The 26,692-nt window shown below is 44.6% G+C and overlaps 1 protein-coding gene across 1 annotated transcript; it reads left to right on the forward strand.

The window, feature by feature from the left end:
• Positions 1-254: 254 nt before the first annotated feature.
• Positions 255-25,062, forward strand: LOC126251371 (uncharacterized). The gene is made up of 3 exons (XM_049951754.1): positions 255-290; positions 15,772-16,170; positions 24,916-25,062. Exons 1-3 carry the CDS (start codon positions 255-257, stop codon positions 25,060-25,062), a joined length of 582 nt encoding a protein of 193 aa, XP_049807711.1.
• Positions 25,063-26,692: the final 1,630 nt, after the last annotated feature.

The following is a 26,692-nucleotide window of genomic DNA, read 5'->3' on the forward strand; positions in this document are numbered from 1 at the left end:
TTGCCGGCCGAGACCTGAATTGGTAACCGATGGCTCCCCACATCGCGACGCCAGGAGCTACACCACCGTACCTCTCCAGGAGAGAGGGAGAATGGGACCTCTCCCCAGCTGGTCACCAGAGTCGCCGACAGTGCTCATCTGCGACGGTGCAGAACCGTAATTTGTCGCCATGCATCAGCAGCGCACGTTTGCCAGTCACAGCACCACTCGAAGCGCAGCGATCCGTGTTGTGGTGTTGAGAGTGGAGAGCAGCTATGAACGGGGGTCAGAAGCTGAAGCCTGTGGTGTCGGTTTGAGGACCGTTCAGAGAATCATACAATGTAAACTTTCACGGCCGGTATTGACTTCACTTAAAACTTCCGGGCTGATAGGCCGTGGTCGAAGTATAAAGCTGTCTCCTAACGTTTCGTCTCCGACTGCGGGAGACGAAACGTTAGGAGACAGCTTTATACTTCGACCACGGCCTATCAGCCCGGAAGTTTTAAGTGAAGCGTTCAGAGAATGTCCAGCGAAGTTAAGACGTCAGTGCAAGCCTACGGCTTAGCTGTTTTCAAATCACCAGGGAAAACAACACACCCGCAAGAAAGAAGTGGGTGAGCTGGACGATTTCGCGAAAATTGTTTAGCGCCGCATAGTGTTCAGCATGTATGCTGAAGGCGAGTATCCGACAGCAGAGAAACTAGCTTCGCACATGAAAGAAGTCGAAAATTTTGACGGAAACAAATGGACCGTGTTGACCTTGCTCAGTCTGATTCATCTACGTCGGACAGCAAAGATGATGGCGTGGATTTCTTACCGTGAAGTAGCAATTACTACTACTTATGACTTAATTTGTATGACTGTGCCTCCAACAGCATAAAAATTATTAGCACTCAAGTTTCGTCTTTGACCTCGTAACAATGCCTTTTCCTTCATAAAACATATTAGGTTCAGTTAAGTACACAAACTATAACGCCGTAGCAAGTTGCACAATGAAAGGAAATTACCTTTTAGTAACACATTAAACGATCTTTTTCTGATATCCTTATAATTACAAATTATTAAAAGTTGAGAATGCTTTAAATGTATGCCATCATTTTGGGTGACTAAGGTGCAAAAAATTCGTTTGTTTAACGAAACAAATCTTTGTCGTTCAAAAGACGGAGCATTAAACACTGACAGTATTTAAAGGAAGAATGAAGCTATATCATGATTAGTGACAGAATAGTGTGTGTATCGTCTTCAGGTTGAAGCTCTTCCGTCTGCGTTTTCTTTACAAATTGACTGGTCTTTCCGAAGGGATCCGCCTTGAGCAAAACACAAGTGCTTCTTTTTGTGCTCTCATCCAGAGACGTTTCGTTGAGGTTTCAGCATCACCGCTCGGCTTTCATTTGCTTTTGTTACAAAATAGGAAAAACATTCGTTACTACTCACATATAAATTAGAGTTTTTAAGAAAGTTTTTACAAATCTGGAAATGGCATAAAGTTTTGCATATATACCTTGTTACCACATTCAGTGGTTTTCCTGTTTTTTTTCTTCTTTTTGTTTTGTTTTTCTTTACAGCTGTTTCACTTTCAGTCCGTCGTCTTCAACCGTATAGAACTTAATGTAGGGAAATTATTTATCTCGATATTTTATACGCTTGGGAATGTTGGGATCCATTTTTCCGCCTCCCTCCCCCTCAACAACACACTTAGTCAATTTTGAAAAACATTTAATAACAAAATTATAAACACGCTATTTAAAATAAGTATATATTACTTGAAGAAATTTACAAAAAGGATAATATTGTATTGAATTATGGTAATTGATTCTTATATCAACAAAGAATGGTCATCATTTCAATGGTTTCCTCCTTGCCTTGTTATCAGCATACACATTTATGACGTTTCAAATTGCAGTTTCACAGTCAGATCATTTTCTATTGCTAATACAGCCAAGTGGTTCAGACGATCTTGAGTATGAGAAGCACGCAAGCAGTTCTTAACCCTTCCAAGAACGGAAAGGATCGGTGAGCAAAGCAGTTCGTTGTTGTGTGGTCAAATAAATTTGCAGAGGGATTCTGATGTTTGGATAAATATCAAAGAGATATTTCTGTCTTAGCATTTTATTTAACACCGGTAAAGAAGGACCATTCCCATATCCAGAAATCAAAGGTAAGCTTTCGAGATGGACACATTCTGGTCCAAAATAATCCTCTATATTTTCTGAGTAAATATGCTGCAGCTGTTTCGCAGCATTATAGACTTCATCAGGTTCCATTTCCATCAAACTGGATAAGAAAGAGAACTTTCCAGTAAACTCTTTGTAGATACCAAGACGATTACTGAGCTCTGCGGATAGTCTGTTCAATATAATTGGTCTTCAGTATGTCATTTTTAGATTTGCAAAAAACTGTTTCATTTTCTGACTCAGAGTCTGAGTCACCAAAGAACTTCTTTCGTTTTTTCATACGTTTTTCTTGAGTTTCATTGACTCGCGGAAGATGTTGCGTGGGCTCCAGATTTCTCTCTGCCAACTTTTTGTACACTTCAAAGAACTTAGTCATGTCATCTATGAAAGTCAGAATTATAAAGTTTCACTACTGCAAATATGTCAACTTCTTCTGACTGTAGCGCTGTACTCACTGCACTGAAATGATCCAAAATATTCCCCCACATTGTAGCCACGAATGCAATATTTTAGAGTTAAGCTGTTGCAGTATCTCTGTTGCTTCTGATTTAACTACAGATTTCTCGCTTTTCTCTTCAAAAATGCATTTAAGAGCTTTGTTGACTGTATCCCAACTAGCATTAAGCTTTTGCAAGCATCTTCTCGAGCTGACCATCTTGTAATGCAGAGAGACTTTAAACTCAAGTTTCCATCTTCGAAAATTGTCTGTAGTATTTTCCAGCCTTGTGTCGATGCCGAACAATAATTGTAAATCGTTTGTAGCAGGTCAAAAAATGTTGTAGCCATTGTACAGCATGTGGTTGCCCTTGATCCTACCAGATTCAGGGAATGCGTGGAGCAGAGAATGAAAAATCCCAAGGCACTGAATTAATTGATCCGGGCTTGTAGGCCAGAGTAGATCCCTGCCATATTTGCAGCATTATCATAGTTTTGGTCACGGCATTGCTTATATCTAGTCCATGGGAGTTGAGGAACATAAATACAGCATCTGCCAATTCTTTCCCAGTATGTCCAGCATTTCTCCTAAATTCTACAAACCGCTCTTGTGGTTGACCATCTTTATTTACATCTCGTATAACGAAACTTAACTGATCACAGTGTGAAACATCAGGTGTAGAATCCACAATAATGGAGAAATACTTTGCATCAACTATCTATCTTCTGTATGATCTTTTCTGTGACAGTCTTCCCCATAACATTGATAATATCTTCAAGAAATGATAAATATGAGATGCTTCCTTTACTCTGGTTTCCATATTTAGCTATATGAGCTGCTAAGAATGGATAAAATTCAGCTGTCAGCACTGAAAACATCATAAAATTGCCATTCCTTAAGGAACCAAACTCTTCTTCATCTCCACAACATGGCAATCGCCTTGAGGAAAGTTTTTTCATTACAGCCTTTACCCTCTGTAGTACATTTCTCCAATACTTTGCTTCTTCTTGTGGCTGAGTAATAAATTATTTATCAAATGTACGTAGAGTATTTCTCATTTGTCTCAAACTTACAAGCGATGTGCACTGGAATTTTCATGTTCAGTTACCCTTTGATTAGCGTATTTCCAATCACTAAATCCACTTGTAGCGAACTGTAATAAACGCCCAAACTGTTTACATGGTGCACAGTAAAGTGATCCCTGACCGGGGGAGTAAATAATCGCTTTGCAAAACGTCTCCATTCAACAATTTCCTTTCAAAGAAATCCTTGGAAATAGATCTTCGTTTGTCGGAATATGCACGCTCCGACTTCACAAAATCACAGTGTTTTATCACCGATTTCCCAAAGAAAGGTTCTTTATTAACAGCAGAGTCTGATAAAACTTCCCCTTGCCCTAACTCTGGTTCACTTGCTGTGGAATTGTTCGTATGTTTGTTATCAATTTCAGAGTCACTATCGTCGAGCCCTTCACCACACCTGCTGCTCGACTGTGAATCATTCGTAGGTGTCAAGTTCGCAAGAGAGGAAGAACTTGCAGGTGGAGAATCTAGTCCTTTGTCAACGAGAAACGTTCGTAGCTTTGGCGTTTAATCTAATGCTTCCTTTTCCCTTTTCCTCCTTTGTTCAACTAATTTTCTGTAGCCTGGGCCACTGAGGAATTCCCTACCGTCCATATTCACGTTATGTCAAAACTTCACCCGATTAATGAAACGGGGGGAAGATACACACAAACAATAATAAAAGCACCAAACTGAAACAAAGCCACACCAATGCCACATGTGATGCGTTCGTGCTTTCCCACACAAAAACAACGCATAGGCAGTGCTGCCAATTCCATGACGTAGAGATCCCACCCGTCTACCTACGATTTCATTCGAGTTAAGGTATCGCAAACTATCGAAACTATTGCGCTCGTTTCGATTACTTTGCAAACTGGCACGCCTTTTTGCGAGTTTCGTAGTTTCGGAGTAGTGCTAGTTGACACCTTTGCTCGCTTCAGAAAACTATGCTATGCGCATGCGCGATGCTCTTTTTGGGGCACGGTGTTATACGCTTTGGAACTATCAGAAGAAACTTTTATCATCAGTGGGAGACAGTTTCGGCCGTCCATTGGCCAGAAGCTAAATATCAAACGGCCAGTCAGAAACCACGGCAGCTGGGGAAAAGGTGCACTCGCACGCATTAGCGCGGTCGAAACGGTTTAGACCTAACTCGAACGCACCTAATAATAATTCCCGCAACCGTAGCTACGTTTCTTTTCCTGCTCACTTAAATTTGTATGCTCAAAATTTTGCCGCCCGTACCATTTTGCCGGCCCTAAAAATTTGCCTCCCTGGGCCCGGGCCCATCTGGCCCGTGCGTAAATATGCGGCTGCGTGAGACTTTAATTAGGTGGAGCGGCTACTGCAGCCTGTGGTGCGTGATGGCGCGGCACGCTGCGAGGACTCCACCACTTGCCGGCCGAAGTGGCCGTGCGGTTAAAGGCGCTGCAGTCTGGAACCGCAAGACCGCTACGTTCGCAGGTTCGAATCCTGCCTCGGGCATGGATGTTTGTGATGTTCTTAGGTTAGTTAGGTTTAACTAGTTCTAAGTTCTAGGGGACTAATGACCTCGGCAGTTGAGTCCCATAGTGCTCAGAACCATTTGAACCATTTGAACTCCAGCACTTGTTTCCGCGTGGCAGGTGCAGACGTGGACGGGCTACATCTCGTCTTAATGGCTCACAAACGTGGATATTCCACTATTCGATCAGCCGACCAAATGGAGGCTTGCAGTGAGGCCCTTTTCAGAATCCGTTAGTTGCTGGTAACGCTGTTTCACAGTAGTTCGCGGCTGCTCCATGTCATTCAAAGTGATACACAACAACTGAAACTGTTAAGATCTTTTCTGTATCCTACCGAACCTAGGACAGTGTCTTGACAGGAGGATATAAGGTGAACATCAACAAAAGCAAAACGAGGATAATGGAATGTAGTCAAATTAAATCGGGTGATGCTGAGGGGATTAGATTAGGAAATGAGACACTTAAAGTAGTAAAGGAGTTTTGCTATTTAGGGAGTAAAATAACTGATGATGGTCGAAGTAGAGAGGATATAAAATGTAGACTGGCAATGGCAAGGAAATCGTTTCTGAAGAAGAGAAATTTGTTAACATCGAGTATAGATTTAAGTGTCAGGAAGTCGTTTCTGAAAGTATTTGTATGGAGTGTAGCCATGTATAGAAGTGAAACATTGACGATAACCAGTTTGGACAAGAAGAGAATAGAAGCTTTCGAAATGTGGTGCTACAGAAGTATGCTGAAGATAAGGTGGGTAGATCACGTAACTAATGAGGAGGTATTGAATAGGATTGGGGAGAAGAGAAGTTTGTGGCACAACTTGACTAGAAGAAGGGATCGGTTGGTAGGACATGTTTTGAGGCATCAAGGGATCACAAATTTAGCATTGGAGGGCAGCGTGGAGGGTAAAAATCGTAGAGGGAGACCAAGAGATGAATACACTAAGCAGATTCAGAAGGATGTAGGTTGCAGTAGGTACTGGGAGATGAAGAAGCTTGCACAGGATAGAGTAGCATGGAGAGCTGCATCAAACCAGTCTCAGGACTGAAGACCACAACAACAACAACAACAACAACCGAGCCCAGTAACAACACTAAATACCAACAACCCTAGTGCACCCTGGTAGCCATCCTACCTTTCACAGAGAACTCCAACTCTTAACAGTTTTCATACCCACCGTCTGTGTGCACGCGCACCAAGTTACATCGACATCCGAACAAGTATGCTGGGTGCTGTACTTTTCCGTCGGGCAGTGAAGTTGTGTCGTGTATGTGAAAGAGTTGGAAGATCAGTTTAACGAAATGGATAACATCTTCGATAGGCCGCAAATCAAACAGTAGTTCAGTTGTCAGATGATACTGGGGGAGTTAGATTACGAAATGAGACAACACCAGCAATACATGGGTTTTTCTGATTGGGCAATTTATAAGTGATGTTGACTAAAGTCGAAAGGATGTAAACTTTCAATAAGATGGAGTTTTCTGAAAAAGAGAAGTACGCTAACATAGAACATCAATGTAACGGTAGCAAACATTTCCTGAAAGTATGTCACTGTACTATATCGTTGTAGGGTAAATAAACGTGGACGTTAGGCGCGCGGGATTGGCCGAGCGGTCTCAGGCGCTGCAGTTATGGACTGTGCGGTTGGTCCCAGCGTAGGTTCGAGTCCTCCCTCGGGCATGGGTGTGTGTGTTTGTCCTTAGGATAATTTAGTTTAAGTAGTGTGTAAGCTTAGGGGCTGATGACCTTAGCAGTTAAGTCACATAAGATTTCACACACATTTGAAAATTTTTGAAATGTGGACGTTATGCGGTTCAGGCAAATCGTAACTGGATAAACTGAAATGTTTTGTTTCAGAAGAACAGAGTAGTGGGTTAGAATAAGACACGAGAGGGTCTGAATCCAGTAGGGGACGAAATAAATTTTTTGTCACAACCTGACTAAAGGTATAAAGGATAAAAGGCGTCCTGACACATCAAGATAATTGCGGAGGGAGATCAAGACCCTAATACAGAAAACGTGTTCAGATGGATGCACAGTTGAAGGTACTTTCAGGTGGTACATTATCACAGAGAACGTTTTGGAACTGAAGACCACAGCAACACGGGGAGAACGTTAAGCTGTAAGACAAGGCAACGGTGGGGGTGTTCCAGGGCGGGCGGACTAGTGAGCTAGGTGTGGTCCAACATCCGAGATCTGCGATCAGCTTGAGCAAAAGGCGACGAAACAAGTAGGAAAATGTGTGATTTTTTTCGGATCAGTTACCTCATATTTCACGATCAGTGGCAGACTGATCAATCGGACGACAAAATTTCATCGACATGTGTAATCTGCAAACCACTGTCGGTTGCCACTATCGGGTTCCTTTCACTGCGACACTTATTGGGACTGCTTTCCATCCCATTGGCGTATCGATTATGTGAAGAATGGTTGAATAAACGTCTCAATTGTCACTGTGAATAGTGTAATCTTGTCTTTGATGTTCGTAACGGAACGACATGTAAGGTATTTTAATGTACTCCTACGATTCCTCACTTGCAGTTGGTTCTTGAGGTATTGTTACGTAGGCTTTCAGAGGATGGAGGAGAGTTCACGTCTACCTTCATTCACCTACCAGTTCAGCTATTTTGAGCGTCTTCTTGAACCTCTCACACATACCAAACAGACATTCGAGCATTTGTGCTGCTCTCCTTTGTATACATCCAATGTCCCCCGTTACTCCTTAGCTCTTTGCACTAGGTTTCACCATGCTTGTGGCCTGGTACTTCTGTATGGCCTACACGCCTCCCAGGCTACAACCCAGCCACAGGACTGTTTTCTTTCAACTTGAGTTTCTTATCAGCCTAGCCTTAAGGTCGTTCCTATGAGTTTGCTGGAGTCTACTTTGCCGAAACACTGCCCAGGTGACAGGCAGACGTAAATATGAGGATCTAAACACCACACAGTCATAGAGTGAACGTAAGTTTTAGGGCTCAGAAGACGCTAAACGATATTTTTAACAGCAATATTAATCAGACGGTATCCGGAAATAATAAGAAAAGCGCGGTAATGTATTCGAGGCATCACGCAACGTTCTGCGCCCCAGCTGCTAATGCCTGAGTCCTTCGAGCATGCAACCGGCCTCCACGCTGCCAGCTGTAAACTCTTCCTGAACAACATATCTTCCAGTTGTTCTTCAGTATCAGGTGAAAGATTCCATTACTGTCTTGGATGAAATTGTATTGTGACGACTCATTTAACCAATGAAAATATCGGAAAGCTCCATACCGAAGGGGGAAAGGGGGAAACCTGCTGATTTGGCGACAAGGAGAATGTGTCCCTGGATAATGGTCTAAAGTGAATGACCGGAAACGGTGCATGTTGTTCGGCGTCCCTGAGAAACAACAAGGCAGGATAACCAACGTTCTGAGGTACAAGTGCTGGGGGAATGATAGACACAGCTAAGTTATCCTGTGGACGACAACGTTTGCTACGAAGCCTATGTAACACCTGGAGTTGTTATGGCACCATAGCAGGCTATTTGCAAACCCCAAACAAGTAGGCAGTGAAAAGAGTTAATTTCCTGTTAAAGGTAATATTTGGGGTTTCCAGACGATAGGTTGCCCTGGAAAATGACCTGGGAGGACGAACCGTGGTGGCGAGGTAGAAGAGAGCCGAGTCAACAGTCCGAATCTCTGTTCATATTTATGGGACAACCAGCTAAAAAAGTGAAGAGGTGAAGAGCATGTATCGGGGTGTGGGAGATGGAAGAGGGTAAAGTTGGTCGGTGTGAAGCACGTGTTGGGTATGGTACGAGGAACTGGGAATTGTAAAGTGCAACGAGAAAGACTAAGGCAGCAGTGTGTACGCTGCACGAATGAAGAGGCTGCGTGCTCTGTCTGGGTTGGAGGAAAGGGGAGGGACGCCGTCTGCCCAGCTCAGGGCACAGAGGCCTACTGAACTGAGTTCCTAGTTAGTTTACGGGTCGGTCTTTGGTAGAGGACTGCAGGTTCCACAGTTTTCTTTTACTGTGACTAGTTCCGAGAAGAACCTGTGAGTTACTAAAGGGTGCTACTGAGACTTTAGCAACTACTTGAGTTAAAATACGAAGCCAGGAATTGCTGTGCACTAACCTAACCGTGTAATTTTCAGTTTAAATTTAACAAAAGAGCTTCATATTAACGTGTTATCAGTAGTAGTTGGTGTTTTCTTTCAAGGATATACAGGTATTTTGTATTGTTGGTAGAGTTGAGTGTGTTCTATAACATTTTCGCGTGGCAGATATAAGCGAACGGAAGAGTTGTTTATTTAATTTGATTTGTAGTTGTGCACTTTCCGGCCCTGATATTTCTACAGTTGCTCTGAACGAAACGAGCAGTCAGAACGGTGTGATGAGTGACAGCCAGCGAGTTAGCCTGCTTCACGGGCTCAACAGTTTGCAGCTGGGCTGGCGAGCCAATTACTTACAGTTATCGATACTGAAAGGGTTAGCATGAAATGCACCCGAAAGCATCAGCGTTGTTTAGGGACGTGAGTAAAGGGCTGGTAGGTCATTGTGTGAGATAGCAAATGAGATCACGGAGCCCTGCCATTGGCGTGTCCAGTCGCGATTTTTTGTGTCGATTCACTGGATAATCACCACTGAAAAGTTCGGCTAAGCGACTCCCTTTCATAACGCACTATCCACGTGTGGGAGTGTCACTAGACGGTAAAGACCAACTGGACGATGACTAAGCATACTCAAGTCCGGTAGGAATTAAAATGTAAACACGAGAATCATCAACAGTGTACGAACGAAACTTGTACAGCAGAGTGATAAACATGACCTAGAACAAACATGTCAGTGTGTGCGAATTGTAGCGTCGGCGATCGGAAAGTGAGTGATGAAGACAACGGACAGGAGTAGTACATTACTAGTGTACGGATAAGTTGAGTGCTTGCGCCTGACGAGGAGCGTGCTATGACAGTCCATGCAGTTGCGCTGACCACAGTTCAAAAATGGTTCAAATGGCTCTGAGCACTATGGGACTCAACTGCTGTGGTCATAAGTCCCCTAGAACTTACAACTACTTAAACCTAACTAACCTAAGGGCATCACACACATCAATGCCCGAGGCAGGAGTCGAACCTGCGACCGTAGCGGTCGTGCGGTTTCAGACTGAAGCGCCTTTAACCGCGCGGCCACTCCGGCCGGCGCTGACCACAGTGTCCGGCCGAATAAGCAGGAGACCAGGGTTCGAATCCCGGTCTGGGACAAGTTTTCAACTTTCTCCTTTGATGTCAATCATCGCCCACTAGCAGCTACATGTCGTAACTCCTTTGTGTCTTGGCTGAGGAATGCCCGCGTAGTTTCCTCGTTTCCTACACAGCCAGAGGGTCTTGCCAACGGATGCCATGTCCACGCTATCCAAGATGTGGCAGTCGAACTTTAAAACTCTGGACGGGCAATGTTGGAGTGTTTATCTCGATGTCGATATCCGAACCCGGTAACGATACTACACATCACACCACCATTAAAAGGTAACCCCAGATCTGTGTTTCGTCCACCAGGGCAACATGAATTATTGTGCGGGGAACCGTGGCAATGACTCCAATGGAACTTCAATTTATGGTGTTTCCCACCTTTCGCTTCTTGTTCGTTTCCCCATCTGTGGAAGCAATCGAGTGCCAGTCTTATTTCAGGCGACAACACGTTGTGCGACTTGCTCGCCGGTGATGTGGATGAAATGATGACAAGGACAACGTAACACCCAGTCTACGAGCGGGGAGAATCTCTAACTCCGCCGGGAATGGAACCCAGGGCCACTACATGGGGAGCGGGGGGGGGGGGGGGGGGGGGAGGGCAAGCACGTTAGCTAAGCAGGCTTACGCTGCCGACGCAAAGAGACTGTCAGCGATTGCACTATTGGGGGAAGTGAGGAAGTGACTCAACCACCTGTGACGGGGTTTGATGGTCGGCTGCTGCGGCTGGTAACGACGACGTGGGCGTGGACGCAGGCTGTAATCTGTAATGGCGCTGCAGGTCGTGTGTGGGGTGTGGCCGTCGAGAAGGCACCTACGCTGGCTCCAGTATTGGGCATGACTCCTGCAGCCGCAAGTGTTAAAAGTGAAACGCTCCATAAATCACGCAGGGCTAACAGGTAATTAGGATGGTGGAAAGGGCCAAGGAAGTTGCGATCGGATTCATTTCACAACTGTAATTTAGTATCACTTAGTTCAAAAATACACTTTTAAAAGAATTAAATTTGCTTCGCGTCTGAAGGCCTCCAAACAGATGCTTTAGAATAAGTTCAATTTTGAAAAGACATGACACACAGTTAAATTTACGAATAAGATAAATCGTATAGATATATGAGATCAGCATGCGGAGCGGCTGAAGGCCGCTGCATTAAATCTTCAAAATTCCAGATATATTATTATGATTACAGAAGGCAGAAGGCCACAGTTTTTTAAGATGCTAACAGGGCTGATGGCCCAGAAGGTGCACAGAAAGAGATAAACAAACGAAACAAGATGGCTGTAAAGTTAAATTCTGCAATATATATTGCAACAATCGGTAAAACAGTACATTAAGTTTAAAATATCCCTTTTGCAACACCAACGGCGGAAGGCCCACAATAACTTGTAAAATCTTCCAGAGTAAATTACAATAACCTTTCAAGAGCAGAAGGCTATAATGTTTGGACTTGAAGCAAACTCTGAGAACATGTTTCCAGGGCTGAAGACCCACAACTAACCTTGCCAAATTTAAAATATAAAATACAGTTAAAATACAACAAAATTAACACTGCCAGAAGGGTAATTAAGAGAACGCTACCCAGGAGACTCCAGTGGATGGGTCTACCCTCGTTCACTTACGCGAGAGACCTGGTGGATACAACTACACTTAACTCGTGCGAACCCAACCAAGGGACAGTTACGGACCGACCGGCCAACCACTTGCTTCCCAGAACGGAGTACACGAGAATTCAAAGCAAAAAAAATCAAGAAAATGTTGCAAGCATCACTATCCCCAAACAAACGCTTATGTCACACTGCCTAAAAGCTACGTTAGCGGCCAACTCAGGTAACCAGAACACTAACGGCCACAAGGCAGAGAATTCCACTGGTGCACTTGAATTATAGTCAACCAAAATATTTAATTACACCGCATGTCGGCTAAATTTCAGGAATAGAAACACTCCGTGTTGCTCACAGGAAAACCTCCGCAACAGCAAACCACCGAAAGGAACCACACAACATGCATGGACGTGGCTTGGGTAACTGAAACCACTACACAACTTTGACGTTCCGGGTCGGTGAACCACGGAGCCCGTAGCTATCGGACAGCTCCGCACACGCTCCGACACCGCTCAGGGACCAGCAGCGGACCCAGCCGCCCGCACGGACGGAGATAACTTCCGTGGTGCGCAGCAACCAACCGACCGACCCTCAGAATACCCACAACACCTGAAATAGTCGTCAGTGGAAACAACGGCAACTACACACACAACCTGACAAACACTTGCACTTGCACGAAGACTTGAAAGATACCCAACAGTCACTAACAACGCACGAAGGCAACTCGGGAGATAATGCGCGCGCGCGCGCGCACACACACACACACACACACACACACACACACAGCCGACACACGACCGATCGGCGAGCCAGAACGCGTCGTCCCGTAGGACGACCGACCGACGATCCACCGAGACCGTGGCCCGGCTCAAGTGATGCGTGGCGGCGATGGTCGGGCGAGCCGTGTCGACGCATACCTCACTGCTCCAACCCGACTGCACTAGTGCCGTATTGCAACTCCCCGACTGGCAGGTCCGGACTGCGCTCCAGACGCGTTCCGACTGACTGGCAAACCCGAACTCGCTACCCGAACTCCCATACGACAGACAACGACCGGGAAGTAATAGCAGTCGAGCAAAGATACTACGAGAGGGGATATATTGATACGCGCTGCTAGCGCCGCTCACGGTCAGGCAAAGCAGCAATAGTGACAGTAGTAATTTAGATTAACGTAGTGAGGTGGAAGTACGTTAAAAACAGGGTGTAAAATACACGATGGCGGGAACACGAGCCACGCACGGCTCAAAGAGTAAGGAACAATTGGCGGGTTTTGAGATATAGAATTATGCCCGGTACCCCACTCGTCTTCCTGCGTAACGTGCACGGCAGCAGCCTGCTAGTGTAGTGGGGTGTGCGACTCGGGCTCAGGATTCACAAGGCAAGTCGCAGCAAATCGAGAAGTGTGCGTCGTCTCCACCGGTGCAGCATCTTAGCCGGGTTCGTCCACTGCGGTGGACTGATAGTTGGTAAGGCCTCGCACTCCATTATATCAAAGAATTTGAGGCTTTCTGACAACGAAAGCGACGCCCCTTTACACCCGGCGTCGAACTCGGAAGGGGAGCAGATCGCCGGAACCCTGTCACTACTACGGACTACCGTGTGTCCCTGCTGTACCTGTCACTACTACAGACTACCGTGTCTCCCTGCTGTACCTGTCACTACTACAGACTACCGTGTGTCCCTGCCGTACCTGTCACTACTACAGACTACCGTGTGTCCGTTCCTGTCACTACTACAGACTACCGTGTGTCCCTGCCGTACTTGTCACTACTACAGACTACCGTGTGTCCCTGCCGTACCTGTCACTACAACAGACTACCATGTGTCCCTGCCGTACCTGTCACTACTACAGACTACCGTGTGGCCCTGCTGTATCTGTCTCTACTACTGCTACGTATTTCTTTTCTCTTCTGTTCCCGGCCGGGTTGGAAATTTTCTCTGCCCGCGGACTGGGTGTTCGGCTGTCCTCGCCATTTCATCATCACCATCATCATTTGTGACATTGGCTCGATTGGTCTATGTTGAATTGAACTGTGTAAAAATTGGGTCTTTGTAAGGGTGCTGATGAGCGCTCAGTTGAGAGCTTCATAAACCAAACATCACCATCATCTGTTTTGTTCATTATTCGAGTAGCCTGAATAGCTGCGTCATCTGTCGGCTTTGAGGGTGTAAGGCCAAACTTATGTGGTCTAATGCGCCTGCGTGTACAGTGTGCCAGAAGAAGTCGCTCCTCCGTCTCAGCCAGTGAATTTAGAAGACAGATCGGGATCTGTCGGAAATTTGTCCGCTGACTTTTATACGACTTCCGTGTCTGCCGCGTTCCAGGACGCGGCACTTGTGCCAGCCGGAGGGCTAGTGAGTGACCTTCATAAGGGCTCTCTGCCTCCTTGCTCTTTAACCTCTTAATGGCTGAAAAGACTTCCTCTCGTGCGTTCGTCGTGCATTGTCTTCCAGCTGTGCTATCTAACGTAGATGTAGATGTAGAACCACGCTATCTGGTGGCGACAAGCGCAGAGTACTGCTGTGGCATTCCTCGACGGCATCCGCAGTGGCGTTCTATAAATCTAAGCTTTTTTTGTCCTAATTTTGTACGTAAACTGTTGATGTTCCTGGTTAGTTTTATGTTCACAAGTGTTTAAAGCTTCACTATACTGCAGCGGCTGTATTCTTAAGAAGAACGAAGCCATCTCCCTTCACACACGCACGCACTTCCCATCGTTCTTCTTAACAACACAGGCACTCCAGTATCATAGATATTGCCCCAGTACCAGGGAGGGACTTTCAATTAAAATATTCTCCCCTGTACGAGAACTACATAACATGTGTACGAGTTGTGATGCAGGAATGGCGACACACGCATGTTTGGGTCTGGCTGTCGGTCACGCCTGGACAGCCAACGCCGGTGCGACAAACGCTCACGTAGAGTGCCAAATCCGTGTTCGAGTCCCGGTGCGGCACAAATTTTCACTGTCGACATTCCCTTATACAGGTGATAGGTGTTCGTATTCGCATGTATTAAAAGATTTTTTTTTAATAAGAAGAAATGAAATAAGCGTCGTATCCTCTGCATGAACAATTTAATATTGTGAAAACACGACCTGTCTTTCTAACAAAGTGGTAGGTCATTTTTAAATGACAGCAAACAAAACAAAAAAGTCCATTATGTTTCTCAAAGGCTATAAATGTGACAGTGCCAGCTCAGCGTCTGATCGACTGTGTGCTATGGCATAATTGTCGTACCACATTCTCGAAAGTCTGTCCTGCATGTCGGTCGATTCCATATCTTTAGGAACTTTAATTGTTCATCGAATCGCTTAAGACCACTGTAGGTGTCTGAGTTATTTCGAGTAGACTTGCCTGCAATTGCAATTGATTTAGTACATGAACGGCAGCACTCTGTAGGGGATAATATCATTTTAGTGCCACAATGACGAGAGGTTTCAAAAACCGCAGCATGAATGCATTCACGATGAGAAAACATTACAGTGCTGGCACATTCACTTGAATTCAAACTTCCCGTGAATTCGTAGGATAGGATGACTTTGGTTAGTGGAGGTAGCCCAACTGACCTATCTTCCCGCCATTTTTGGATAACGGTACTCACATCATCAGCTGACGTCACTTACTTGCGTCACGGCCGTCAAATTGGATAACGGTAGTTGGGGGTGAGCCACCTGTGGTGGTGGTCCCCTTACTCCACTACTTATTAGCAGTGGTAGCCGATGCCGTGAGCAGACGTAGTCAATCTGTTAGCTCACTCGGGTAACTGTAATGTATATACTATATACTGTGGGAGCCGCCAGCGGCGCGGCGCGGCGCCAGGGCAGCCGCCTCTGCTGCCCACTACCGCCCCCGCATCCTCTTTTGCCATCCACTTTACTTTTCTTCCACACCTTTGCCAGTGCGAGTCGAAGCCCGGGCCGTGCCCTGAGCCCTGCGGGTCTCCTGTTGCAGAGAGCGAGGGTGAGGAGGAGGCGGGGGCCCTGACGCAGACCGCCGCCCCCGCCGCCCCCGCCGGCCCCGCCGCCCCCGCCGCCACGGCGCCCAGTATGGCGGACCACTACGACGTGGAGGGCCAGGCTCTGGGGGTGGGCCTGGGGGCGGGAGCCGCCCCCGCCGCCCCCCGGCCGCCACCCACGGCCAACGCGGTTCCCGTGCCCTCGCTCATCGAGAGGCCGCCCGAGGTCGACAAGAAGGTCAAGGTAAGTCTCTCCGGTTGTTCGTTGCAGTCCTGCGGGACAAGCTATAAAGTTACACGCGGGATGCTGATAGCGTAGTAGAAAAAAATTGAATGAATAACAGAATCAACTTCAACTAGCAGTAAATACCTGAAAATGTATCATCTACCTAATGTTCATTATGTTATACTCTCAGTCCCTCAAAGTACAATTTAGCGCAACCTTCTGGTCGGAAGAGTAAACACATTATATTTTTGATCTTGTTCGCAGCTATTGTTCAGCAGCTGCAGACTATTCCGACAAAGATTAAAAGTCGGCCAGCTGCACGAGAAAATCTTTATTTCATTCACTTCAGCAGTTCCTTTCCATCAGTTTAAATTATCATCTTGAGAAGCGCAATCATTGGTAAGCCAAAGTCAAAATAAGAATCGGACGGTAGTGACCTACAAAGAATTCTCACCGTATGTAAAGCAAATTTGTTAAAAACAAATATATAATGATTGAACTGTACAAGCTTGTTGAAAAAATGTAATAAAGTTAAGCTTGTAGCAGTATCATACCTTTGTTACAGATCATTAAAATAGAGTGGCATTTACCACATAAATTATATGTTCCATTTGTAGTGTAATGAATCTTATACCCACTTTTGTAGGCCCGCATCTCGTGGTCGTGCGGTAGCGTTCTCGCTTCCCACGCCCGGGTTCCCGGGTTCGATTCCCGGCGGGGTCAGGGATTTTCTCTGCCTCGTGATGGCTGGGTGTTGTGTGCTGTCCTTAGGTTAGTTAGGTTTCAGTAGTTCTAAGTTCTAGGGGACTTATGACCACAGCGATTGAGTCCCATAGTGCTCAGAGCCCACTTTTGTACTTCAATCAAAATATTCGATTTCGTATGAATTCCCGCCTGAATTGAGTGAATTTTTACACTTAAATTATGTTAAAATATGGGCAGATTACATAACAAAAACACTATTTTTCTGATAAGATAATTTTATTTTTCATATCGATCCATTTAGCAACATCCATCTTGAGCCATGAAAATTAATATTCACAATTCTTAATTAACATGAGTCAGAAAACACTTTTTTGTGCAGCTGACGACTGACTTTTTATCTTTGTTGAGACGTTATGTTTCACTGGAATGCAGTGACCCTCTTTGAATCGGAATCTGTGGGTGTACCGAGACCGCCGGACTGCCTCTTCACGCACAACACAGATACTCAGGCAGTGGCAGTACGGCAACGGGTTGCAGTAGTCAGCATCTGAGATAATGTCTTGGATCCAGAACGTAGTGAGAATGAAAATGAGATACACTAATCTAAAGTAAAGACGAAGGAAATTCACTGCTAACTTGTTGAAAGATAGTCTTCAATTTTATTTTCGTGTAAGTGCTGCTGCAGCGACCCATGAATATTTTATAAAGATTGACTTTAGAAATAGCAATAAAGTTGAATCAGTTAATCCATAGATATTACAAAAGTATATGTACGTTTGTATATATACGTACTGTGTAACTGGGTGATCAAAAAGTCAGTATAAATTTGAAAACTTAATAAACCACGGAATAATGTAGATAGAGAGGTAAATATTGACACACATGCTTGGAATGACATGGGGTTTTATTAGAACCAAAAAAAGTTCACAAAATGTCCGACGGATGGCGCTGGACGGCAAAACTGCTACCATGACGCGTGAGAGGTACGCCGATATGTTGCAGAATCGCATCATCCCCAGCCTGGCTGATAAACACCTGCTGGAACGTACGATGTTTATGCAGGATGGCGCTCCACCCCATATTGCTAGACGCGTGAAAGATCTCTTGCGCGCGTCGTTTGGTGATGATGGTGTGCTCAGCCGCCACTTTCGTCATGCTTGGCCTCCCAGGTCCCCAGACCTCAGTCCGTGCGATTATTGGCTTTGGGGTTACCTGAAGTCGCAAGTGTATCGTGATCGACCGAGATCTCTAGGGATGCTGAAAGACAATATCCGATGCCATTGCCTCGCCATCACTCCGGACACGCTTTACAGTGCTGTTCAGAACATTATTCCTCGACTACAGCTATTGTTGAGGAACGATGGTGGACATATTGAGCATTTCCTGTAAAGAACATCATCTTTGCTTTGTCTTACTTTGTTATGCTAATTATTGCTATTCTGATCAGATGAAGCGCCATCTGTCGGACATTTTTTCAACTTTTGTATTTTTTTGGTTCTAATAAAAACCCCATGTCATTCCAAGCATGTGTGTAAATTTGTACCTCTCTATCTACATTATTCCGTCATTTATTCAGTTTTCAAAAGTATACTGCCTTTTTGATCACCCGGTATATTCCGTATGTTCTCCTAAACCATTGGACCGATTTCAAACAAATTTGGTTCAAGAAACTTCCTGGCAGATTAAAACTGTGTGCCCGACCGAGACTCGAACTCGGGACCTTTGCCTTTCGCGGGCAAGTGCTCTACCATCTGAGCTACCGAAGCACGACTCACGCCCGGTACTCACAGCTTTACTTCTGCCAGTACCTCGTCTCCTACCTTCCAAACTTTACAGAAGCTCTCCTGCGAACCTTGCAGAACTAGCACTCCTAAAAGAAAGGATATTGCGGAGATATAGTTTAGCCACAGCCTGGGGGATGTTTCCAGAATGAGATTTTCACTCTGCAGCGGAGTGTGCGCTGATATGAAAAATCTCATTCTGGAAACATCCCCCAGGCTGTGGCTAAGCCATGTCTCCGCAATATCCTTTCTTTTAGGAGTGCTAGTTCTGCAAGGTTCGCAGGAGAGCTTCTGTAAAGTTTGGAAGGTAGGAGACGAGGTACTGGCAGAAGTAAAGCTGTGAGTACCGGGCGTGAGTCGTGCTTCGGTAGCTCAGATGGTAGAGCACTTGCCCGCGAAAGGCAAAGGTCCCGAGTTCGAGTCTCGGTCGGGCACACAGTTTTAATCTGCCAGGAAGTTTCATATCAGCGCACACTCCGCTGCAGAGTGAAAATCTCATTCTGGAAATTTGGTTCACACGCTTACTGCCTGGAAGTAATCGCTTTGGGGTAATAACCAGCTATGTATCAAATGGGGAAAGGGGTGGGGGTTGGGGTGTGGGGATAAAAAAGAAGTGTGGCTCATGAGTGTGAGTACTCAGGCTTCACTCACCCGGTATTTGAGAATGAGAGCAGTTAGTGACCTGCAACAAACTTTACACACAGTTTTAAACCCTTACTAAACGTCTCACTTGTAAGCCTCACGAAATGAAGAAAGGAAAAGTTAATCGCTCCTACTTTTCCTTGTTCATGCATTAAAACTGCCGCATCAGGCGGGAAGTTTGAGTTCATTATTTCCTTTCTGTCAAACGAGTACCAGAAAAGTTTCCTGGGAGCAGAACACGATCAGGGCGATGGGCAGTAGTGCCCCTCCTCCTTATGCCCCAGTCAGGGACGCGTGTGCTGTACCTATACAGGGTGGTCCATTGATCGTGACCGGGCCAAATATCTCACGAAATAAGCGTCGAACGTAAAAACTACAAAGAACGAAACTTGTCTAGCTTGAAGGGGGAAACCAGATGGCGCTATGGTTGGCCCGCTAGATGGCGCTGCCATAGGTCAAACGGATATCAAATGCGTTTTTTTTTTTTAATGAGAACCCCCATTTTTATTACATATTTGTGTAGTACGTTAAGAAATGTGAAAGTTCTAGTTGGACCACTTTATTCCCTTTGTGATGGATGGCACCGTAATAGTCACAAACATATGGCTCACAATTTTAGACGAACAGTTGGTAACAGGTAGGTTTTTTAAATAAAATACAGGACGTAGGTACGTTTGAACAGTTTGTTTCGGTTGCTGCAATGTGATACATGTACCTTTGTGAACTTACCATTTCTGAGAACGCATGCTGTTACAACGTGATTACCTGTAAATACCACATTAATGCAATAAATGCTCAAAATGATGTCCGTCGACCTCAGTGCATTTGGCAATACGTTTAATGACATTCCTCTTAACAGCGAGTAGTTCGCCTTCCGTAATGTTCGCACATGCATTGACAATGCGATGACGCATGTTGTCAGGCGTTGTCGGTGGGTCACGATAACAAATATCCTTCAACTTTCCCCACAGATAGAAATCCGGGGACGTCAGATCCGGTGAACGTGCAATGACGACCAATCCACCTGTCATATGCTATTCGATACCGCTTCAACCGCACCCGAGCTATGTGCGGGACATCCATCATGCTGGAAGTACATCGCCATTCTGTCATGCAGTGAAACATCTTGTAGTAACATCGGTAGAAGATTATGTAGGAAATCAGCATACATTGCACCATTTAGATTGTCATCGATAAAATGGAGGCCAATTATCCTTCCTCCCATGATGCCGCACCATACATTAACCCTCCAAGGTCACTGATGTTCCACTTATCGCAACCGTCGTGGATTTTCTGTTGCCCAATAGTGCATATTATGCCGGTTTGCGTTACCGCTTCGTCGCTAAGTAGAACCCGTGCAAAAAATCTGTCATCATCCCGTAATTTCTCTTGTGCCCGATGTCAGAACTGTACACGACGTTCAAAGTCGTCGTGATTCAATTCCTGGTGCATAGAAATATGGTACGGGTGCAATCGATGTTGATGTAGCATTCTCAACACCGACGTTTTTGAGATTCCCGATTCTCGCGCAGTTTGTCTGCTACTGATGTGCGGATTAGATGCGACAGCAGCTAAAACACCTTCCTGTTCCCTTAAATAACGTAACTATCCGTCGAACGGTCCGGACACTTGGATGATGTCGTCCAGGATACCGAGCAGCATACATAGCACACGCCCGTTGGGCATTTTGTTCACAATAGCCATACATCAACACGATATCGACCTTTCCGGCATAAACGGTCCATTTTAACACGGGTAAGGCTAGGGGTCTTTCATTTTCCAATCTATACTTCTGATGGAGCGTCTGACACGGAGCGGGCGGCTGCAAAAGGCGTCTGTGTCCCATGTTAGGGGCGGCCTCCAGAACTGCGGAAGGCAACGGAATACCACCGCAGATTATCTTCCCTGCGTAATGCAGTCTCCATTTTATGCACAAAAATGACTTCCTTTCATGTTAAATCAGTGTCCGGAGTAAAATAGTCCACCATTCGGATCTCCGGGTGGGGGGGGGGGGGGGGGGGGGACAACTTGAAAGAAGGCAAAAAATCAAAACGAGAATTGGTACCTGGAATATTAGAACTCTCCTACAAGCAGGAAAACTAGAAACCTTAAAAGAGAGATGGAAAAGAATCATATGGACCTCGTAGGAGTTGCTGAGGTAAGATGGAATGGGCATGGAGAAATGCAGTCAGATGAATATGTATTGTACTACTCAGGAGGAGAAGTAAAAGGAATTAATGGCGTAGGAATGATTATGACAAAGGAATTGGCTAAATGTATGGAATATGTAGACTATGCAAATGACCGGGTTATTGGTGTAAGGCTGAAAGGAGCAGAAAAAGATTTACTGATTGTCCAGGTGTGTATGCCAACTTCTGAACATGAAGACCAAATTGTAGAGGAATAATGGAAGAAAATAAAAAATGCTGCTAAATAGTAATAGGAGTCTGGAACGCCATTGTGGGAGAAGGGAAAGAGGGAAACATCGTAGGCAGTCATGGTCTTGGAAAGAAAACTGACAGAGGTGAATGGTTAATTGACTTCTGCAGGGAAATGCAGCTGATAGCGTCAAACACATAGTTCAAGAACCACAAGATGAGGCTCTACACTTGGAAATTACCAGGGGATAAATACAGAAACCAAATACATTTTATACTGGTAGAAGAAAGATACAGGAATGGAATCAAGAAGATGCACACATTGCCAGGTGCAGATATTAATAGTGACCACAACTTACTTATGGCAGTAATAGAAATAAGAATGAAAAAACTGAAAAAGGCGACCACGGTGAAGAAGTGGGATCCAGAGAAGATAAGATCCAACAAAGAACAAATTGCAGAAATGCTATCACGTGAGTTTCTAAACTCATTACGAGACAAAGAACCACCTGATAATGTCAACGAGTACTGGAATATGCTGAAAGAAGGAATCATTAAAGCAGGACAGCAAAATATAGGATATGTAAAACGGAAAAGGTCAAAAAAACCATGGGTCACACAAGAAATGATTTCCAACATGGAGAAGAAAATTGAAAAACAAGATCACTGGAGATGCAAGAAAGATATACCGAAGGTTAAATAATGAACTGCGAAGAGAAACAGAGCAGGCTAGGAAAAAATGGCTAAAAGAGGAATGTGATGAAGTTGAAGAAATGGACAGGAAGGGAAGATATGACTTACTATACAACAGAGTAAAGACTTTGACATGGGAACAAAACAGAGGAGGAAGTGCTACTATGGAAATTTTAAGTAAAGACGAAGAGGTAGTGTACAAAGATCGTGACGATGTCCTCCAGAGATGGGAAGAATATCTAAAAGAGCTATATGACACAAATAGCAAACCAGAAACTCTGGAACTTGAATCACACAACAGTGTAAGTAATGACGAGAAAGGATCAACCATCATAATGGAAGAAGTAAAGTCTGCCATAGCTGCAATGAAAAATGGCAAAGCGGTAGTTACATATACAATACAGGGAGAAATACTAAAAAGCTTGAACCAAGATGGAATAAGAGAAAGATTGAGGTTATGTAATAAAATATGTGACAGTGGTGAATGGCCTGAGGACTTTCTGACAACAGTAATGATTCCATTACCGAAAAAACAAGGAACCAAGAAATGCAGCGAGCACAGGACAAACAGCCTCATTTCACATGCAGGCAAAGTGATGTTAAGAATAATTAATAAAAGACTTGAAAAAGTAATGGAGCAGAATCTTGGCGAGGAGCAGTTTGGCTTTAGACGGAATACGGGCACCAGAGATGCAATAGGGCTCCTACGAATCTTGGGAGAAAGGTTTATTGAAAAAGGAAGAGAAGACACCTATATATGTGCTTCATCGATCTAGAAAAGGCATTTGACAATGTGGTTTGGGACAAGCTGACGACTATAATTAGGGAAAAGAGAGTGGACTGGAGAACCGGAAGACTTATAAACTCATTATATCTTAATCAAAAAGTTTCAGTTAAAGTGAAAGGAGAAAGTACAAACTGGATCAGACTAGGAAAATAAGACAAGGATGCTATCACCTACTCTTTTCAACCTCTACTTGGAAAATATGATTGACCAATGGTCATTAGATGACAAAGGAAGAAGAGTAGGGTGTTTGAGGCTTACTGATGACCTGGTCCTTGTAGCCACAGGGGAAAAAGAATTACAGGATTTGGTGGACACCATTGCAACTAACGGAAAAAATATGGAATGGAAATTAACACAAATGAAACAAAAGTATTGGCACTAGGAGGAAATAAGGAAATAAAAATTATGCTGAATGGAGAAATACTAGAACAGGTGCAAAATTTTAAGTATCTTGGAAGCAGGATAGCCACCGACTGGAAGTGCACCACAGAAATTAAAACAAGGATAGCAATGGCAAAAGAGGCGTTTTATAAGAAAAGGAGAATTTTCTGCAGCGTTCTGGACAGAGAACTGAGAAAGAGATTCATAAAGTGTCTTGTATGGAGTGTTCTTCTATATGGCGCTGTAACATGGACTATGAGGAAAAAAGACAGAGAAAGGCTGGAGGCTTTTGAGATCTGGACATGGCGGAGGATGGAAAGAATAAGTTGGATGGACAGAGTGAAAAATGAAGAGGTACTGAGAAGAGTGGGAGAGAAAAGACAGTTACTAGATGTAATAAAGAGACGAAAAAGAAATTGTATTGGGCATATATTAAGAAAGAATGACGGACTGATGAAAACAGTTTTAGAAGGTTATGTAGAAGGGAAAAGGAAGCTAGGAAGGAAGAGATTCCAGATCCTGGATAACATGATCGACGGTACAACATACAGCAGCCTTAAGAAGGAAGCAATGGATCGTAGAAAATGGAGAGGCAAAGGACCTGCTAATATAGCAGATAACTGATGATGATGATGAATGTATCACGAAGCAAATACCGTCCACACTGGCGGAATGTTACGTGATACCACGTACTTATACGTTTGTCACTATTACAGCGCCATCTATCACAACTAAAACATTCATATTCCTTTACGCACTACACGAATATGTAATAAAAATGGGGGTTCTTATTTTAAAAAACGCAGTTGATATCCGTCTGACCTATGGCAGCTCCATCTAGCGGGCCAACCATAGCGCCATCTGGTTTCCCCCTTCAAGCTAGACGAGTTTCGTTCTTTGTAGTTTTTTCGTTTGATGCTTATTTCGTGAGATATTTGGCCCGGTCACGATCAATGGAACATCCAGTATAGTCGCGCCCATAACCACGTCACAGGTCGCGTGCGAAAGAGATTTTTTTACTCGAGTTCCAGAATTAATCTGAAGAGAACTGCTGAAAACCTTGATAATTTTTTATCCAATTGCTTTGTTCGTTACGGGAGAAAATATGACAGCGGCAGTCACTCTCCGGCTAGGCTTACGTCCACGTAGTTTATTCTGAGGCCTCTGTTTATTTTTTGTCCTTACAGAAATAGAAATGTATTCTCAGTTTTTATAGAACTGCACTTTTGTATAGCTGTTTAGTCATTGTCATATGACGGTTGTAAATAAGAATTTGGATAACAGATGAAAAGTGGCAACTGCAGCGTTTAGAGTCTTTAACTTCCAGCTACGTACGATATTCCTGTTCTTTATTTCATGTGCTTTTTGTGTGTGTGTGTGGTTGGGAGTGGAGCAGAGCGTCCAGCCGGAGCGTGGGCCGCCCGCCGTGGGTCGCGCCTCACTGCCCGGCCGGCCCGTCTGCTGGCGAAGGCCGAGGCCCGCGCTGGCTACCGCCGTGTCGCCCTCCACACACCGAGATCGGGTGCTTTACCCCTCTCAGTAAAAGGTTGACGCCACACAAAAAGAGCAATCGTTACACGCTGTCTGCCAATATGGACCGACGAAACATTGAATTTTCACGAAAACATCAAAATAACTAAACCCAAGTTAAACTCGTGGGAACTAGTGGTCGGGCGGCAGTTATTGGCCGTTGGCGCCAGCGTTTCGTGTTGTCTGTCGGTGGGGCCTGCTGGACTCTGTAGGCTGCCGGCCTGGCTGGAGCGAGTCTGACTCTGTCGCCTTCCTCTAGATCTACAACTTCATCGCTACTCTGTAAATTACACTCAAGTGCTTGGCAGAGTGTACATCGAACCACCTTCACATTTATTTTCTGTTATTCCACTCGAACAGCGTGCGGAAAAAAACGAACAACTATATCTTTCCCTGCTAGCTCTGATTTCCCTTATTTTATTATGGTAATTGTTTCTTCCTGTGTATATCGGCTTAAAAAAATACTTTTGCATTTGGAGAAGAAAGTTTCGGATCGAAATTTCGTGAGAAGAACGCGCCGCAACGAGAAAAGCCTTTTCATTATATCCACCCCTAATCCTGTATCATGTCTGTGACACTCTCTCCCCTATTTCTCGATAATACGAAACGTGCTGACCTCCTTTCAACTTTCTCGATGTACTCTGTTGCTCCCATCTTGTAAAGCTCTCACACTGCGCAGCAGTATTCCAAAAGAGAACAGAGAAGCATAGTTTAGACAATAGTCATAGGGAGGTGGGGGTTCTGGCGCAATTTTCATATCGAGTTGATATCAAATTGAAATGTAAATTAATTACTCCGCTCCGACCTCGACCACGCCCACCCCCGGATGACCTCATGTGTTTTCCTCAACCTCCTCGTGGGTTACCTGCCCCTTTCCCCCTTCCCAAATCTCCTCCTGCCCCTTGCCGTTCACGAGTGAGATACTAGAAATAAAAGGGGGTACTGTTATTTTATGGGTGAAAACAAATTTAAAAAACCGAAAACTTCTGGAGGGCATGACAGCATATTGAAATAGTATGTGTCTGCAGCATTGAGGAACGCTTCTAAACAACTGTCTGAAGGTGATGAGCTCTACATTTAATCCCGTGCTCCAAAGGGACAAGTAGCAGATAACCAGTGTTCTGGCAAGTCTTCCTCCATCCCAACCAACTATTGTCAGTCAATCATTATCTGGTAATCATCACCATACCTGTGGACAGATGCGATGTGAAAGACACTGTTGATATGGGCTGATTTAGGGTAATACATGATCAATTTTAACCACATTACCAGTTCCTCCGTCATTTCTGGGCCAGCCAAAGACACAACGGGAGCTTCTCAATTTCTGCACCATTGCTATCACTCCACTACTTTTCAAGTACCACGAACCAGATTACAAATTCAGTTAGATGAATGTGCAGTACATTCATTCTGTGACATACATCAAAGTACTCCACCTGTTGCATAACTACAGTCCTAACCAATGACACAGTAGAATGCCTCCCAATTTCATCATCATCGCTAAATCGGCTCTCCACTACTTTGCAGCTACAATATGCTAGATTGTAAGTATATCTTGATGTCTGTGCGCTACCTCAATTCGACCATATATGTCAGCTTATAAGAGAGCTTCCTATACTGAAGCAATTATTTTATCGACATAT

The sequence above is a fragment of the Schistocerca nitens genome, chromosome 4 (assembly GCF_023898315.1).
Source record: "Schistocerca nitens isolate TAMUIC-IGC-003100 chromosome 4, iqSchNite1.1, whole genome shotgun sequence".
NCBI classification, from domain to species: domain Eukaryota; kingdom Metazoa; phylum Arthropoda; class Insecta; order Orthoptera; family Acrididae; genus Schistocerca; species Schistocerca nitens.